Source organism: Nelusetta ayraudi, unplaced genomic scaffold (genome assembly GCF_046127955.1).
Source record: "Nelusetta ayraudi isolate G7.1 ecotype Tasmania unplaced genomic scaffold, CSIRO-AGI_Nayr_v1 ptg000128l, whole genome shotgun sequence".
Lineage (NCBI taxonomy): Eukaryota > Metazoa > Chordata > Actinopteri > Tetraodontiformes > Monacanthidae > Nelusetta > Nelusetta ayraudi.
In genome coordinates, this window is record NW_027466178.1 from 570,127 (window position 1) to 591,081 (window position 20,955).

Below are 20,955 nucleotides of genomic sequence, written 5' to 3' on the forward strand. Positions count from 1 at the left end.
CAACGCCGAAAGCCATCAGAACTACTGTGGAGGCAACAACAACTTCTGTGAAACCTACTACAAAATTAGGATCAGCGACAACAACTGTCGCACAAATTACAACTAAAAAGGGCTCAACAACGACTACAGTCAAATCAACAACTGCTGTGACAACAACTGTTGTCGCGACAACGCCTGCAACAACAACTACAACCACACCGAAAGCCATCAGAACTACTTTGGAGACAACAACAACTTCTGTGAAACCCACGACCAAATTAGGATCAGCGACAACAACTGTCGCACAAATTACAACTAAAAAGGGCTCAACAACGACTACAGTCAAATCAACAACTGCTGCCACGACAACGCCTGCAACAACAACTACAACCACACCGAAAGCCATCAGAACTACTGTGGAGACAACAACAACTTCTGTGAAACCCACGACCAAATTAGGATCAGCGACAACAACTGTCGCACAAATTACAACTAAAAAGGGCTCAACAACGACTACAGTCAAATCAACAACTGCTGCCACGACAACGCCTGCAACAACAACTACAACAACGCCGAAATCCATCAGAACTACTGTGGAGGCAACAACAACTTCTGTGAAACCTACTACAAAATTAGGATCAGCGACAACAACTGTCGCACAAATTACAACTAAAAAGGGCTCAACGACTACAGTCAAATCAACAACTGCTGTGACAACAACTGTTGTCGCGACAACGCCTGCAACAACAACTACAACAACGCCGAAAGCCATCAGAACTACTGTGGAGGCAACAACAACTTCTGTGAAACCTACTACAAAATTAGGATCAGCGACAACAACTGTCGCACAATTTACAACTAAAAAGGGCTCAACAACGACTACAGTCAAATCAACAACTGCTGCCACGACAACGCCTGCAACAACAACTACAACAACGCCGAAAGCCATCAGAACTACTGTGGAGACAACAACAACTTCTGTGAAACCTACTACAAAATTAGGATCAGCGACCACAACTGTCACACAAATTACAACTAAAAAGGGCTCAACAACGACTACAGTCAAATCAACAACTGCTGTGACAACAACTGTTGTCGCGACAACGCCTGCAACAACAACTAAAACCTCACCGAAAGCCATCAGAACTACTGTGGAGACAACAACAACTTCTGTGAAACCCACGACCAAATTAGGATCAGCGACAACAACTGTCGTACAAATTACAACTAAAAAGGGCTCAACAACGACTACAGTCAAATCAACAACTGCTGCCACGACAACGCCTGCAACAACAACTACAACAACGCCGAAATCCATCAGAACTACTGTGGAGGCAACAACAACTTCTGTGAAACCTACTACAAAATTAGGATCAGCGACAACAACTGTCGCACAAATTACAACTAAAGAGGGCTCAACGACTACAGTCAAATCAACAACTGCTGTGACAACAACTGTTGTCGCGACAACGCCTGCAACAACAACTACAACCACACAGAAAGCCATCAGAACTACTGTGGAGACAACAACAACTTCTGTGAAACCCACGACCAAATTAGGATCAGCGACAACAACTGTCGCACAAATTACAACTAAAAAGGGCTCAACAACGACTACAGTCAAATCAACAACTGCTGCCACGACAACGCCTGCAACAACAACTACAACCACACCGAAAGCCATCAGAACTACTGTGGAGACAACAACAACTTCTGTGAAACCCACGACCAAATTAGGATCAGCGACAACAACTGTCGCACAAATTACAACTAAAAAGGGCTCAACAACGACTACAGTCAAATCAACAACTGCTGCCACGACAACGCCTGCAACAACAACTACAACAACGCCGAAAGCCATCAGAACTACTGTGGAGGCAACAACAACTTCTGTGAAACCTACTACAAAATTAGGATCATCGACAACAACTGTCGCACAAATTACAACTAAAAAGGGCTCAACAACGACTAGAGTCAAATCAACAACTGCTGTGACAACAACTGTTGTCGCGACAACGCCTGCAACAACAACTAAAACCACACCGAAAGCCATCAGAACTACTGTGGAGACAACAACAACTTCTGTGAAACCCACAACCAAATTAGGATCAGCGACAACAACTGTCGTACAAATTACAACTAAAAAGGGCTCAACAACGACTACAGTCAAATCAACAACTGCTGCCACGACAACGCCTGCAACAACAACTACAACAACGCCGAAATCCATCAGAACTACTGTGGAGGCAACAACAACTTCTGTGAAACCTACTAGAAAATTAGGATCAGCGACAACAACTGTCGCACAAATTACAACTAAAAAGGGCTCAACGACTACAGTCAAATCAACAACTGCTGTGACAACAACTGTTGTCGCGACAACGCCTGCAACAACAACTACAACCACACCGAAAGCCATCAGAACTACTTTGGAGACAACAACAACTTCTGTGAAACCCACGACCAAATTAGGATCTGCGACAACAACTGTCGCACAAATTACAACTAAAAAGGGCTCAACAACGACTACAGTCAAATCAACAACTGCTGCCACGACAACGCCTGCAACAACAACTACAACAACGCCGAAAGCCATCAGAACTACTGTGGAGGCAACAACAACTTCTGCAACAACAACTACAACGCCGAAAGCCATCAGAACTACTGTGGAGGCAACAACAACTTCTGTGAAACCTACTACAAAATTAGGATCAGCGACAACAACTGTCGCACAAATTACAACTAAAAAGGGCTCAACAACGACTACAGTCAAATCAACAACTGCTGTGACAACAACTGTTGTCGCGACAACGCCTGCAACAACAACTACAACCACACCGAAAGCCATCAGAACTACTTTGGAGACAACAACAACTTCTGTGAAACCCACGACCAAATTAGGATCAGCGACAACAACTGTCGCACAAATTACAACTAAAAAGGGCTCAACAACGACTACAGTCAAATCAACAACTGCTGCCACGACAACGCCTGCAACAACAACTACAACCACACCGAAAGCCATCAGAACTACTGTGGAGACAACAACAACTTCTGTGAAACCCACGACCAAATTAGGATCAGCGACAACAACTGTCGCACAAATTACAACTAAAAAGGGCTCAACAACGACTACAGTCAAATCAACAACTGCTGCCACGACAACGCCTGCAACAACAACTACAACAACGCCGAAAGCCATCAGAACTACTGTGGAGGCAACAACAACTTCTGTGAAACCTACTACAAAATTAGGATCAGCGACAACAACTGTCGCACAAATTACAACTAAAAAGGGCTCAACGACTACAGTCAAATCAACAACTGCTGTGACAACAACTGTTGTCGCGACAACGCCTGCAACAACAACTACAACAACGCCGAAAGCCATCAGAACTACTGTGGAGGCAACAACAACTTCTGTGAAACCTACTACAAAATTAGGATCAGCGACAACAACTGTCGCACAATTTACAACTAAAAAGGGCTCAACAACGACTACAGTCAAATCAACAACTGCTGCCACGACAACGCCTGCAACAACAACTACAACAACGCCGAAAGCCATCAGAACTACTGTGGAGACAACAACAACTTCTGTGAAACCTACTACAAAATTAGGATCAGCGACCACAACTGTCACACAAATTACAACTAAAAAGGGCTCAACAACGACTACAGTCAAATCAACAACTGCTGTGACAACAACTGTTGTCGCGACAACGCCTGCAACAACAACTAAAACCTCACCGAAAGCCATCAGAACTACTGTGGAGACAACAACAACTTCTGTGAAACCCACGACCAAATTAGGATCAGCGACAACAACTGTCGTACAAATTACAACTAAAAAGGGCTCAACAACGACTACAGTCAAATCAACAACTGCTGCCACGACAACGCCTGCAACAACAACTACAACAACGCCGAAATCCATCAGAACTACTGTGGAGGCAACAACAACTTCTGTGAAACCTACTACAAAATTAGGATCAGCGACAACAACTGTCGCACAAATTACAACTAAAGAGGGCTCAACGACTACAGTCAAATCAACAACTGCTGTGACAACAACTGTTGTCGCGACAACGCCTGCAACAACAACTACAACCACACAGAAAGCCATCAGAACTACTGTGGAGACAACAACAACTTCTGTGAAACCCACGACCAAATTAGGATCAGCGACAACAACTGTCGCACAAATTACAACTAAAAAGGGCTCAACAACGACTACAGTCAAATCAACAACTGCTGCCACGACAACGCCTGCAACAACAACTACAACCACACCGAAAGCCATCAGAACTACTGTGGAGACAACAACAACTTCTGTGAAACCCACGACCAAATTAGGATCAGCGACAACAACTGTCGCACAAATTACAACTAAAAAGGGCTCAACAACGACTACAGTCAAATCAACAACTGCTGCCACGACAACGCCTGCAACAACAACTACAACAACGCCGAAAGCCATCAGAACTACTGTGGAGGCAACAACAACTTCTGTGAAACCTACTACAAAATTAGGATCATCGACAACAACTGTCGCACAAATTACAACTAAAAAGGGCTCAACAACGACTAGAGTCAAATCAACAACTGCTGTGACAACAACTGTTGTCGCGACAACGCCTGCAACAACAACTAAAACCACACCGAAAGCCATCAGAACTACTGTGGAGACAACAACAACTTCTGTGAAACCCACGACCAAATTAGGATCAGCGACAACAACTGTCGTACAACTTACAACTAAAAAGGGCTCAACAACGACTACAGTCAAATCAACAACTGCTGCCACGACAACGCCTGCAACAACAACTACAACAACGCCGAAATCCATCAGAACTACTGTGGAGGCAACAACAACTTCTGTGAAACCTACTAGAAAATTAGGATCAGCGACAACAACTGTCGCACAAATTACAACTAAAAAGGGCTCAACGACTACAGTCAAATCAACAACTGCTGTGACAACAACTGTTGTCGCGACAACGCCTGCAACAACAACTACAACCACACCGAAAGCCATCAGAACTACTGTGGAGACAACAACAACTTCTGTGAAACCCACGACCAAATTAGGATCAGCGACAACAACTGTCGCACAAATTACAACTAAAAAGGGCTCAACAACGACTACAGTCAAATCAACAACTGCTGCCACGACAACGCCTGCAACAACAACTACAACAACGCCAAAAGCCATCAGAACTACTGTGGAGGCAACAACAACTTCTGTGAAACCTACTACAAAATTAGGATCAGCGACAACAACTGTCGCACAAATTACAACTAAAAAGGGCTCAACAACGACTACAGTCAAATCAACAACTGCTGCCACGACAACGCCTGCAACAACAACTACAACAACGCCGAAAGCCATCAGAACTACTGTGGAGGCAACAACAACTTCTGCAACAACAACTACAACGCCGAAAGCCATCAGAACTACTGTGGAGGCAACAACAACTTCTGTGAAACCTACTACAAAATTAGGATCAGCGACAACAACTGTCGCACAAATTACAACTAAAAAGGGCTCAACAACGACTACAGTCAAATCAACAACTGCTACCACGACAACGCCTGCAACAACAACTACAACAACGCCGAAAGCCATCAGAACTACTGTGGAGGCAACAACAACTTCTGTGAAACCTACTACAAAATTAGGATCAGCGACAACTGTCGCACAAATTACAACTAAAAAGGGCTCAACAACGACTACAGTCAAATCAACAACTGCTGCCACGACAACGCCTGCAACAACAACTACAACAACTTCTGTGAAACCTACTACAAAATTAGGATCAGCGACAACAACTGTCGCACAAATTACAACTAAAAAGGGCTCAACAACGACTACAGTCAAATCAACAACTGCTGCCACGACAACGCCTGCAACAACAACTACAACAACTTCTGTGAAACCTACTACAAAATTAGGATCAGCGACAACAACTGTCGCACAAATTACAACTAAAAAGGGCTCAACAACGACTACAGTCAAATCAACAACTGCTGTGACAACAACTGTTGTCGCGACAACGCCTGCAACAACAACTACAACCACACCGAAAGCCATCAGAACTACTTTGGAGACAACAACAACTTCTGTGAAACCCACGACCAAATTAGGATCAGCGACAACAACTGTCGCACAAATTACAACTAAAAAGGGCTCAACAACGACTACAGTCAAATCAACAACTGCTGCCACGACAACGCCTGCAACAACAACTACAACCACACCGAAAGCCATCAGAACTACTGTGGAGACAACAACAACTTCTGTGAAACCCACGACCAAATTAGGATCAGCGACAACAACTGTCGCACAAATTACAACTAAAAAGGGCTCAACAACGACTACAGTCAAATCAACAACTGCTGCCACGACAACGCCTGCAACAACAACTACAACAACGCCGAAATCCATCAGAACTACTGTGGAGGCAACAACAACTTCTGTGAAACCTACTACAAAATTAGGATCAGCGACAACAACTGTCGCACAAATTACAACTAAAAAGGGCTCAACGACTACAGTCAAATCAACAACTGCTGTGACAACAACTGTTGTCGCGACAACGCCTGCAACAACAACTACAACAACGCCGAAAGCCATCAGAACTACTGTGGAGGCAACAACAACTTCTGTGAAACCTACTACAAAATTAGGATCAGCGACAACAACTGTCGCACAATTTACAACTAAAAAGGGCTCAACAACGACTACAGTCAAATCAACAACTGCTGCCACGACAACGCCTGCAACAACAACTACAACAACGCCGAAAGCCATCAGAACTACTGTGGAGACAACAACAACTTCTGTGAAACCTACTACAAAATTAGGATCAGCGACCACAACTGTCACACAAATTACAACTAAAAAGGGCTCAACAACGACTACAGTCAAATCAACAACTGCTGTGACAACAACTGTTGTCGCGACAACGCCTGCAACAACAACTAAAACCTCACCGAAAGCCATCAGAACTACTGTGGAGACAACAACAACTTCTGTGAAACCCACGACCAAATTAGGATCAGCGACAACAACTGTCGTACAAATTACAACTAAAAAGGGCTCAACAACGACTACAGTCAAATCAACAACTGCTGCCACGACAACGCCTGCAACAACAACTACAACAACGCCGAAATCCATCAGAACTACTGTGGAGGCAACAACAACTTCTGTGAAACCTACTACAAAATTAGGATCATCGACAACAACTGTCGCACAAATTACAACTAAAAAGGGCTCAACAACGACTAGAGTCAAATCAACAACTGCTGTGACAACAACTGTTGTCGCGACAACGCCTGCAACAACAACTAAAACCACACCGAAAGCCATCAGAACTACTGTGGAGACAACAACAACTTCTGTGAAACCCACGACCAAATTAGGATCAGCGACAACAACTGTCGCACAAATTACAACTAAAAAGGGCTCAACAACGACTACAGTCAAATCAACAACTGCTGCCACGACAACGCCTGCAACAACAACTACAACAACGCCGAAAGCCATCAGAACTACTGTGGAGGCAACAACAACTTCTGTGAAACCTACTACAAAATTAGGATCAGCGACAACAACTGTCGCACAAATTACAACTAAAAAGGGCTCAACAACGACTACAGTCAAATCAACAACTGCTGCCACGACAACGCCTGCAACAACAACTACAACAACGCCGAAAGCCATCAGAACTACTGTGGAGGCAACAACAACTTCTGCAACAACAACTACAACGCCGAAAGCCATCAGAACTACTGTGGAGGCAACAACAACTTCTGTGAAACCTACTACAAAATTAGGATCAGCGACAACAACTGTCGCACAAATTACAACTAAAAAGGGCTCAACAACGACTACAGTCAAATCAACAACTGCTACCACGACAACGCCTGCAACAACAACTACAACAACGCCGAAAGCCATCAGAACTACTGTGGAGGCAACAACAACTTCTGTGAAACCTACTACAAAATTAGGATCAGCGACAACAACTGTCGCACAAATTACAACTAAAAAGGGCTCAACAACGACTACAGTCAAATCAACAACTGCTGCCACGACAACGCCTGCAACAACAACTACAACAACTTCTGTGAAACCTACTACAAAATTAGGATCAGCGACAACAACTGTCGCACAAATTACAACTAAAAAGGGCTCAACAACGACTACAGTCAAATCAACAACTGCTGCCACGACAACGCCTGCAACAACAACTACAACAACTTCTGTGAAACCTACTACAAAATTAGGATCAGCGACAACAACTGTCGCACAAATTACAACTAAAAAGGGCTCAACAACGACTACAGTCAAATCAACAACTGCTGCCACGACAACGCCTGCAACAACAACTACAACAACGCCGAAAGCCATCAGAACTACTGTGGAGGCAACAACAACTTCTGTGAAACCTACTACAAAATTAGGATCAGCGACAACAACTGTCGCACAAATTACAACTAAAAAGGGCTCAACAACGACTACAGTCAAATCAACAACTGCTGCCACGACAACGCCTGCAACAACAACTACAACAACGCCGAAAGCCATCAGAACTACTGTGGAGGCAACAACAACTTCTGCAACAACAACTACAACGCCGAAAGCCATCAGAACTACTGTGGAGGCAACAACAACTTCTGTGAAACCTACTACAAAATTAGGATCAGCGACAACAACTGTCGCACAAATTACAACTAAAAAGGGCTCAACAACGACTACAGTCAAATCAACAACTGCTACCACGACAACGCCTGCAACAACAACTACAACAACGCCGAAAGCCATCAGAACTACTGTGGAGGCAACAACAACTTCTGTGAAACCTACTACAAAATTAGGATCAGCGACAACAACTGTCGCACAAATTACAACTAAAAAGGGCTCAACAACGACTACAGTCAAATCAACAACTGCTGCCACGACAACGCCTGCAACAACAACTACAACAACTTCTGTGAAACCTACTACAAAATTAGGATCAGCGACAACAACTGTCGCACAAATTACAACTAAAAAGGGCTCAACAACAACTACAGTCAAATCAACAACTGCTGTGACAACAACTGTTGCCGCGACAACGCCTGCAACAACAACTACAACCACACCAAAAGCCATCAGAACTACTGTGGAGACAACAACAACTTCTGTGAAACCCACGACCAAATTAGGATCAGCGACAACTGTCGCACAAATTACAACTAAAAAGGGCTCAACAACGACTACAGTCAAATCAACAACTGCTGCCACGACAACGCCTGCAACAACAACTACAACAACGCCGAAAGCCATCAGAACTACTGTGGAGGCAACAACAACTTCTGTGAAACCTACTACAAAATTAGGATCAGCGACAACAACTGTCGCACAAATTACAACTAAAGAGGGCTCAACGACTACAGTCAAATCAACAACTGCTGTGACAACAACTGTTGTCGCGACAACGCCTGCAACAACAACTACAACCACACAGAAAGCCATCAGAACTACTGTGGAGACAACAACAACTTCTGTGAAACCCACGACCAAATTAGGATCATCGACAACAACTGTCGCACAAATTACAACTAAAAAGGGCTCAACAACGACTACAGTCAAATCAACAACTGCTGTGACAACAACTGTTGTCGCGACAACGCCTGCAACAACAACTAAAACCACACCGAAAGCCATCAGAACTACTGTGGAGACAACAACAACTTCTGTGAAACCAACGACCAAATTAGGATCAGCGACAACAACTGTCGTACAAATTACAACTAAAAAGGGCTCAACAACGACTACAGTCAAATCAACAACTGCTGCCACGACAACGCCTGCAACAACAACTACAACAACGCCGAAATCCATCAGAACTACTGTGGAGGCAACAACAACTTCTGTGAAACCTACTACAAAATTAGGATCAGCGACAACAACTGTCGCACAAATTACAACTAAAAAGGGCTCAACGACTACAGTCAAATCAACAACTGCTGTGACAACAACGCCTGCAACAACAACTACAACCACACCGAAAGCCATCAGAACTACTGTGGAGGCAACAACAACTTCTGTGAAACCCACGACCAAATTAGGATCAGCGACAACAACTGTCGCACAATTTACAACTAAAAAGGGCTCAACAACGACTACAGTCAAATCAACAACTGCTGCCACGACAACGCCTGCAACAACAACTACAACAACGCCGAAAGCCATCAGAACTACTGTGGAGGCAACAACAACTTCTGTGAAACCCACGACCAAATTAGGATCAGCGACAACAACTGTCGCACAAATTACAACTAAAAAGGGCTCAACAACGACTACAGTCAAATCAACAACTGCTGCCACGACAACGCCTGCAACAACAACTACAACAACGCCGAAAGCCATCAGAACTACTGTGGAGACAACAACAACTTCTGTGAAACCCACGACCAAATTAGGATCAGCGACAACTGTCGCACAAATTACAACTAAAAAGGGCTCAACAACGACTACAGTCAAATCAACAACTGCTGCCACGACAACGCCTGCAACAACAACTACAACAACGCCGAAAGCCATCAGAACTACTGTGGAGGCAACAACAACTTCTGTGAAACCTACTACAAAATTAGGATCAGCGACAACAACTGTCGCACAAATTACAACTAAAAAGGGCTCAACAACGACTACAGTCAAATCAACAACTGCTGCCACAACAACGCCTGCAACAACAACTACAACAACGCCGAAAGCCATCAGAACTACTGTGGAGGCAACAACAACTTCTGTGAAACCTACTACAAAATTAGGATCAGCGACAACAACTGTCGCACAAATTACAACTAAAAAGGGCTCAACAACGACTACAGTCAAATCAACAACTGCTGCCACGACAACGCCTGCAACAACAACTACAACCACACCGAAAGCCATCAGAACTACTGTGGAGACAACAACAACTTCTGTGAAACCCACGACCAAATTAGGATCAGCGACAACAACTGTCGCACAAATTACAACTAAAAAGGGCTCAACAACGACTACAGTCAAATCAACAACTGCTGCCACGACAACGCCTGCAACAACAACTACAACAACGCCGAAAGCCATCAGAACTACTGTGGAGGCAACAACAACTTCTGTGAAACCTACTACAAAATTAGGATCATCGACAACAACTGTCGCACAAATTACAACTAAAAAGGGCTCAACAACGACTAGAGTCAAATCAACAACTGCTGTGACAACAACTGTTGTCGCGACAACGCCTGCAACAACAACTACAACCACACCGAAAGCCATCAGAACTACTTTGGAGACAACAACAACTTCTGTGAAACCTACTACAAAATTAGGATCAGCGACAACAACTGTCACACAAATTACAACTAAAAAGGGCTCAACAGCGACTACAGTCAAATCAACAACTGCTGTGACAACAACGCCTGCAACAACAACTACAACCACACCGAAAGCCATCAGAACTACTGTGGAGGCAACAACAACTTCTGTGAAACCCACGACCAAATTAGGATCAGCGACAACAACTGTCGCACAATTTACAACTAAAAAGGGCTCAACAACGACTACAGTCAAATCAACAACTGCTGCCACGACAACGCCTGCAACAACAACTACAACAACGCCGAAAGCCATCAGAACTACTGTGGAGGCAACAACAACTTCTGCAACAACAACTACAATGCCGAAAGCCATCAGAACTACTGTGGAGGCAACAACAACTTCTGTGAAACCTACTACAAAATTAGGATCAGCGACAACAACTGTCGCACAAATTACAACTAAAAAGGGCTCAACAACGACTACAGTCAAATCAACAACTGCTGTGACAACAACTGCTGCCACGACAACACCTGCAACAAAAACTACAACAACGCCGAAAGCCATCAGAACTACTGTGGAGGCAACAACAACTTCTGTGAAACCTACTACAAAATTAGGATCAGCGACAACAACTGTCACACAAATTACAACTAAAAAGGGCTCAACAACGACTACAGTCAAATCAACAACTGCTGTGACAACAACTGTTGTCGCGACAACGCCTCCAACAACAACTACAACCACACAGAAAGCCATCAGAACTACTGTGGAGACAACAACAACTTCTGTGAAACCTACTACAAAATTAGGATCAGCGACAACAACTGTCACACAAATTACAACTAAAAAGGGCTCAACAACGACTACAGTCAAATCAACAACTGCTGCCACGACAACGCCTGCAACAACAACTACAACAACGCCGAAAGCCATCAGAACTACTGTGGAGGCAACAACAACTTCTGTGAAACCTACTACAAAATTAGGATCAGCGACAACAACTGTCGCACAAATTACAACTAAAAAGGGCTCAACAACGACTACAGTCAAATCAACAACTGCTCCCACAACAGTGCCTGCAACAACAACTACAACAACGCCGAAAGCCATCAGAACTACTGTGGAGGCAACAACAACTTCTGTGAAACCTACTACAAAATTAGGATCAGCGACAACAACTGTCACACAAATTACAACTAAAAAGGGCTCAACAACGACTACAGTCAAATCAACAACTGCTGTGACAACAACGCCTGCAACAACAACTACAACCACACCGAAAGCCATCAGAACTACTGTGGAGGCAACAACAACTTCTGTGAAACCCACGACCAAATTAGGATCAGCGACAACAACTGTCGCACAATTTACAACTAAAAAGGGCTCAACAACGACTACAGTCAAATCAACAACTGCTGCCACGACAACGCCTGCAACAACAACTACAACAACGCCGAAAGCCATCAGAACTACTGTGGAGGCAACAACAACTTCTGCAACAACAACTACAATGCCGAAAGCCATCAGAACTACTGTGGAGGCAACAACAACTTCTGTGAAACCTACTACAAAATTAGGATCAGCGACAACAACTGTCGCACAAATTACAACTAAAAAGGGCTCAACAACGACTACAGTCAAATCAACAACTGCTGTGACAACAACTGCTGCCACGACAACGCCTGCAACAAAAACTACAACAACGCCGAAAGCCATCAGAACTACTGTGGAGGCAACAACAACTTCTGTGAAACCTACTACAAAATTAGGATCAGCGACAACAACTGTCACACAAATTACAACTAAAAAGGGCTCAACAACGACTACAGTCAAATCAACAACTGCTGTGACAACTGTTGTCGCGACAACGCCTCCAACAACAACTACAACCACACAGAAAGCCATCAGAACTACTGTGGAGACAACAACAACTTCTGTGAAACCTACTACAAAATTAGGATCAGCGACAACAACTGTCACACAAATTACAACTAAAAAGGGCTCAACAACGACTACAGTCAAATCAACAACTGCTGCCACGACAACGCCTGCAACAACAACTACAACAACGCCGAAAGCCATCAGAACTACTGTGGAGGCAACAACAACTTCTGTGAAACCTACTACAAAATTAGGATCAGCGACAACAACTGTCGCACAAATTACAACTAAAAAGGGCTCAACAACGACTACAGTCAAATCAACAACTGCTCCCACAACAGCGCCTGCAACAACAACTACAACAACGCCGAAAGCCATCAGAACTACTGTGGAGGCAACAACAACTTCTGTGAAACCTACTACAAAATTAGGATCAGCGACAACAACTGTCACACAAATTACAACTAAAAAGGGCTCAACAACGACTACAGTCAAATCAACAACTGCTGCCACGACAACGCCTGCAACAACAACTACAACAACGCCGAAAGCCATCAGAACTACTGTGGAGGCAACAACAACTTCTGTGAAACCTACTACAAAATTAGGATCAGCGACAACAACTGTCGCACAAATTACAACTAAAAAGGGCTCAACAACGACTACAGTCAAATCAACAACTGCTCCCACAACAGCGCCTGCAACAACAACTACAACAACGCCGAAAGCCATCAGAACTACTGTGGAGGCAACAACAACTTCTGTGAAACCTACTACAAAATTAGGATCAGCGACAACAACTGTCGCACAAATTACAACTAAAAAGGGCTCAACAACGACTACAGTCAAATCAACAACTGCTGCCACGACAACGCCTGCAACAACAACTACAACAACGCCGAAATCCATCAGAACTACTGTGGAGGCAACAACAACTTCTGTGAAACCTACTACAAAATTAGGATCAGCGACAACAACTGTCACACAAATTACAACTAAAAAGGGCTCAACAACGACTACAGTCAAATCAACAACTGCTGTGACAACAACTGTTGTCGCGACAACGCCTGCAACAACAACTACAACCACACCGAAAGCCATCAGAACTACTGTGGAGACAACAACAACTTCTGTGAAACCTACTACAAAATTAGGATCAGCGACAACAACTGTCGCACAAATTACAACTAAAAAGGGCTCAACAACGACTACAGTCAAATCAATAACTGCTGTGACAACAACTGCTGCCATGACAACGCCTGCAACAACAACTACAACAACGCCGAAAGCCATCAGAACTACTGTGGAGGCAACAACAACTTCTGTGAAACCCACGACCAAATTAGGATCAGCGACAACAACTGTCGCACAAATTACAACTAAAAAGGGCTCAACAACGACTACAGTCAAATCAACAACTGCTGTGACAACAATTGCTGCCATGACAACGCCTGCAACAACAACTACAACAACGCCGAAAGCCATCAGAACTACTGTGGAGGCAACAACAACTTCTGTGAAACCCACGACCAAATTAGGATCAGCGACAACAACTGTCGCACAAATTACAACTAAAAAGGGCTCAACAACGACTACAGTCAAATCAACAACTGCTGCCACGACAACGCCTGCAACAACAACTACATCAACGCCGAAAGCCATCAGAACTACTGTGGAGGCAACAACAACTTCTGTGAAACCTACTACAAAATTAGGATCAGCGACAACAAATGTCGTACAAATTACAACTACAAAGGGCTCAACGACTACAGTCAAATCAACAACTGCTGCCACGACAACGCCTGCAACAACAACTACAACAACGCCGAAAGCCATCAGAACTACTGTGGAGACAACAACAACTTCTGTGAAACCCACGACCAAATTAGGATCAGCGACAACAACTGTCGCACAAATTACAACTAAAAAGGGCTCAACAACGACTACAGTCAAATCAACAACTGCTGCCACGACAACGCCTGCAACAACAACTACAACAACTTCTGTGAAACCTACTACAAAATTAGGATCAGCGACAACAACTGTCGCACAAATTACAACTAAAAAGGGCTCAACAACAACTACAGTCAAATCAACAACTGCTGTGACAACAACTGTTGCCGCGACAACGCCTGCAACAACAACTACAACCACACCAAAAGCCATCAGAACTACTGTGGAGACAACAACAACTTCTGTGAAACCCACGACCAAATTAGGATCAGCGACAACTGTCGCACAAATTACAACTAAAAAGGGCTCAACAACGACTACAGTCAAATCAACAACTGCTGCCACGACAACGCCTGCAACAACAACTACAACAACGCCGAAAGCCATCAGAACTACTGTGGAGGCAACAACAACTTCTGTGAAACCTACTACAAAATTAGGATCAGCGACAACAACTGTCGCACAAATTACAACTAAAAAGGGCTCAACAACGACTACAGTCAAATCAACAACTGTTGCCGCGACAACGCCTGCAACAACAACTACAACCACACCGAAAGCCATCAGAACTACTGTGGAGACAACAACAACTTCTGTGAAACCCACGACCAAAGTAGGATCAGCGACAACAACTGTCGCAGAAATTACAACTAAAAAGGGCTCAACAACAACTACCTTGGAATCAACAACTGCTATGACAACCACTGCAGCAACAAGAACGTCTGCAACAACAACTACGACAACATCTAATGCCATAACAACTACTAGCGAATCAACAACAACTTCGGTGACAACCACGGCTAAATTAGGACCAGCTGCAACAACCGTCGTACAAACTACGACTATAAAGAGCTCAACAACAGCTAAAGTGAAATCAACAACTGCTGTGGCATCCACTGTAGCAACAACAACGCCTGCAACATCAACGACTTCGACAACATCTCAGGCCAGAACAACAATTAGGGAAGCAACAACAACTTATGTGAAACCTACTGCTAAATTAGGACCAGCTGCAACAACATCTGTTGGACAACCCATGACTAATGAGGACTCAACAACGACTACAGTAGAATCAAGAACTGCTGTGACAACCACTGCAGAAAAAACACCAGCTGTAATAACACCTACAGTACAGACTGCAACTACTGAGGCCTCAACAATAAATACTGTTGGAACATCAACAGAAGCAGAAACTACAACATCTCAGGCCATAGCAACTACTGGGGGAGCAACGACAACGTCTTTGCAAACCTCTGCTACATTAGGACAATCTGAAAAAACAACTGTTGGACAAACTCTAATGACTAATGAGGATTCAACAACAACTATTGTGGAATCAGCAACAACTGTTGTAAAAACTACTGCAGAAAAAACAACTGTAGGAGCAAGACCTACTGCTGAGGCTTCAAGTACTACTTTCAAAGCACCTACAACTGCTGTGACAGCCACTGCAGCAACAACACTCACTGAAACAACAACTACGATAGAAAGCACAACATTTCAGGCCATAACCGTGACTGGCCATGCAGCAACTACTTCTGTGAAACCCAATGCAAAAACAGGACCAACTGCAACAGCTGTTGGACAAGCTATGATTACGAAAGACTATTTAACATTCGTAAAAATATTTACTAATGTGAAATCATCAACAAGTGGTGTGATGACTGCAGCAACAACAGCAGCTGCAACAACAACTATCACTGAAACTATAACATCTCAGGTTATAATGGTTCATGGAGAGGCAACAACAACTTGTGTGACAAACACTGCAGATACAAAACTAGCTGCAACAGCAACTGCCAGACAGACTTCATCTACTAAGGACTCAACAATGACAAGTGTGGGAACAACTACAACAGAAACTACAACATCTCAGGCCATAATGACTACTGGGGAAGCAATAATAACTTCTGTAAAACCCACAGCAAAATTAGGACTAGCTGTTGGACAAAATACGACTACTGAGGACTCCACAACAACTACGGCGGAATCAACAACTGCTTTGGCAACCACTGGAGAAACAATAGCTGCAACAACTAGTACAACAGAAACTACAACATCTAAGGCCTTAACAACTACTGGGGAAGTAACAACTTCTGTGAAACCCACTGCTAAATTAGGCCCAGCTACAACAACTGCTAAAAAAACTACGACTGATAAGGGCTCACCAATAAACAAACCTACTGTGACATCAAAAACAACTGGTGTGACAACCACTGTAAAAACAACAACTACTGATGAGGCCTCAGGATTAATTTCTAAAGCATCTGGTGTGGCAGCAGCAACAACACCGGCTGCAACTACTGGGGAAGCAACAACAACTGGTCTGAGAACTACATCAGAAATGGCACAAGCTGGAACAATTGCTGGACCAACTACAACTGCTGAGGTCTCAACAATGACTACTGTGGAAGCAATTACAAATGCAGCAACAACTTCACCAACAACCATGATCAAAGCTCTAACCACAACATTAACAAGTTCGACAACACCAAAAACAACTACAACGGATGTTCCAAACACATCTTCCGGGACTACTTCAGCCTCTCCAGCAGCCACTGTGAAAACTTCAACAAGCACTGCGACATCATCAAACAATGCAGCCGTAGATACTGTAACAGTGCCACCAAACACCAACGACCAAACTGCTATGACTGCTGCAACACCCACTGTGAAACAATCAACAAATGATGGAACACCAACAACTACTAGTGCCACTAAAGTAGCCACAATGACAGATACTTCAATCATAATCTCTGAAACAAGTAAAAGTGCAGTTTCCACAACAACTACCACAACTGTTGCTCTCACAACAGTTAGCGTTAGCTTTAGGTCTCGTCTAAGCACTTTCACTAATGACCTGTTGGATCCATCATCTTCAGCTTGCATTAGTCGAGTGTCAATGATAGAGACCCAGGTAGGTCTGATTTAAAAATAAGAAAAATAATAATAATGTTTGCATAGGGTTAAAATACAGCAAAGTTAAACAAAAAAAAAAAACCTTAACTCTTCATCAGTTGTGTAACCTACTTAAGCAATTCTCAACTTTTGCTGCAAATGCTCATCAATGTCTTTTTTCTCTTTTGCTCAATAATTCAAACATCATGAAGTTTTAAACTGTCCAAACCTAATTGTGCCAATTGAGTGATTTGACAATAGAAATCTATTTTTTTCTTACAATACAGCTTGAGCCTAAATTCCGAGCAGCGTTCACTTCTTTGAAGACCTTTCGAGTGGTGTCATTCAGGTAACTTGTGAAAACCATTAATCCAAAATCTAGCTATATGTTCTTGTTTGTATATTGAAAATTGATATTGAAAAACATTTTTACAGGCGTGGGTCAGTCATCAATGAACTGAAGCTCAGCTTTGAAAGCACCAATGTGCCTAACAACACTCAGATAGCAGCGGTTTTGCTTGATGCGTCCTTGACTGTCACTGGATTCGACATTGAAGGGACATTGATCACTGTGAACGGCATTAGTAAGTGCAACACCAGATGTTTCTTTGCACTTTATTTTAGTCACTCTAATGTTTCTTAAACTGAATTTCTGCTGTCTTTACAGTTTCCAGTGGAACAACCAGTAAGATCAGCCTCATCACTGCCTTTTGCCTGGTGCTGTTGTCTTGGATACTGTCAAGCCAGCAGTAGAACTGGAATGGACTTTAATACACTTGCATTCTGGAATGATTGTTCTGGCAAAAGACATGTGGCATTAATCAGCACAATGCTAAAAAAGGGTAACAACAATAAAAAAAAATGTTTTGATTGGAAATCATCAGATGTTTTATTTCGTAGCAATTATATATCTTTTCTTCAACAAACTATTAACAATAATTCTATGCAATTTTGATTTTACAGAAAAGTATTTCCGATGGTTTTTTTTTTACTATGAATTATTTTGAATCTCTATCAATCTATCACATCACCTTGTTAGCAAATATGTGACAGGGTACAAATAATTTTAATTCAATGGATGAACTCATGGAGCACTGCCATTTTGTTAATGATTACGGACAAGGTTCAATGATCATAATAAAACCATTTGAAAACTTAAAAAACAAAAATCTGTTGAGTGTTTTATGTTTGATTTTGTGTTTAAAGAATCAGTCATATTTAATACTACAATACTAAAATGTTTAATTTGCAAGCATGTTGGACACACACAGTCAGTGTTGTATTAATTTTGAATTCATTTATTTTACAACACGTTTACACAAAAGCAATCATATGCCTGGAAACACGCTGTTTCTTTTCAATAATAAAATAATATTCAATGATCTTGGCAGAACATTTTTGTGAGAGCAACTAATTTTGCACATTAAAAAATAAGACAAATCCTAGAAATAAGCCTTAAATGACTGATCAACTCATGTTCAACACCCATGCAAAAGTAGTTTTTAATTGTCTCTTGCTTGTCTGAAATGATGAAATGGTAACACTGAAATAATTGAGTCTTCAGAAAGCTTGTCCATCATTTATTTTGCATAGCCCTGGGCTAAAACTACATACACTTGTCATCCATCCGCAACTAGAATGTTGTCAAGCAACCTGCTGTGACACAGGTGAGAAGAGGAGAAGTGAGATACCAGAGGGAGTTTAGGACTACCGTCAAAGTGGGATCAAATCAATGAAACAACCAGAACAGCAATGGTTCTGCTTTCATCCAGACACAGTTCAATAAGACATATTGGCTTCAGCAGTTCTCATACATTTGATAATTATTCTCTTAAATATACCAGTTACTTTTTTTGACAATGCATTTGTTCAAATTGTTTTTCCAAAAGCAGGTGTTTTTTTGTGATTTCTGCCATTTTAGTTCAACTTTGAGGCATTCAAAACAACAAATAAATAAAACAGGATTTGTCTACAGTTTCACCTTTAAAATATTTTTTTGTAGTTTTATGTTACCATTTTTTATTTGACTTCATTATTTTTTGATTTATACTTATTTACTTACTTTAAAAATATTTGCTCCAAACTAAAGATTCCTACCACGCCACTGGAGGGCATGATTGAACTGTTTTTGCACAATGCGCTGAGAATATGTCAGCTGCAGTAGGACCAGTCTATCCAGTTGTGAAGATGGGAGCCATCGTCACTCTCATTTTTGTCAGACTGCAGTTGTCCTGGAAACAAAACAAATGATGTTCTGCCACAAACACATCCAACTGTTCTCAGCTATTTGGCTCATAACCAAGAAGCACACACAGGATTAGCTGTCTGGTCATTTTAAAAGTCCCACAAACTCCAAGAAGACACAAAAGACACAAAACAAGGTTGCACAAATGCACGTGACAGAAAGGGTTGATCGTTGAGAATTGGCTGCATCAGGGACAACAATTGGAAATTAGCCAATGGCTAAAATCTAGCTTGTTGTTCACAAACTTCACAAACAAAGAAACAATTAAATGAAAAACAACCAAACTAATGCATAGACAGGCCTGAACAAATAAGGACGAACCAGAACAGGAGATGCTGGTTGGCTGGAAGCACAATATAAGATTGAGTTGCGGCCGCAAAAGCGCCACAATCCTTTACAATGTTTTTTTTTTTTTTTTTTTTTAATCCATCTATCAACACAGACACAAGTCACCATCCCTTTTCACAGGATGAAAAATAGTGGATCCCTATTTGTTTCATCAGCAAAGTCAAGCTTAAAAACTAATTGAACTGAATTGTTTCACATTAGCTTACATGAATCAGCATCAACATGAAGAAATGAAAATTAAAATACAAACCTTGTTTTTCCCAGTCAAGTTTGACTGCAATAGCAACAT

The 20,955-nt window shown here is 42.5% G+C and overlaps 1 protein-coding gene and 1 long non-coding RNA gene across 2 annotated transcripts in view; both read left to right on the top strand.

The window, feature by feature from the left end:
* Nucleotides 1–15,979, top strand: part of LOC142904464 (uncharacterized) — a 106,010-nt gene extending 90,031 nt beyond the window's left edge. Inside the window, exons 6-9 of the mRNA XM_076050570.1 lie at nt 9,393–9,443; nt 10,113–10,172; nt 10,686–10,961; nt 15,944–15,979. Of these exons, the coding sequence (XP_075906685.1) occupies nt 9,393–9,443; nt 10,113–10,172; nt 10,686–10,961; nt 15,944–15,979 (423 nt within the window). The remainder of the gene's footprint in view (nt 1–9,392; nt 9,444–10,112; nt 10,173–10,685; nt 10,962–15,943) is intronic.
* Nucleotides 15,980–17,666: 1,687 nt separating this feature from the next.
* LOC142904512 (uncharacterized) lies at nt 17,667–18,909 on the top strand. The gene is made up of 4 exons (XR_012929415.1): nt 17,667–18,092; nt 18,361–18,422; nt 18,509–18,657; nt 18,741–18,909. It is a non-coding gene; the product is annotated as an uncharacterized LOC142904512 (long non-coding RNA).
* The last annotated feature ends 2,046 nt before the right edge of the window (nt 18,910–20,955 follow it).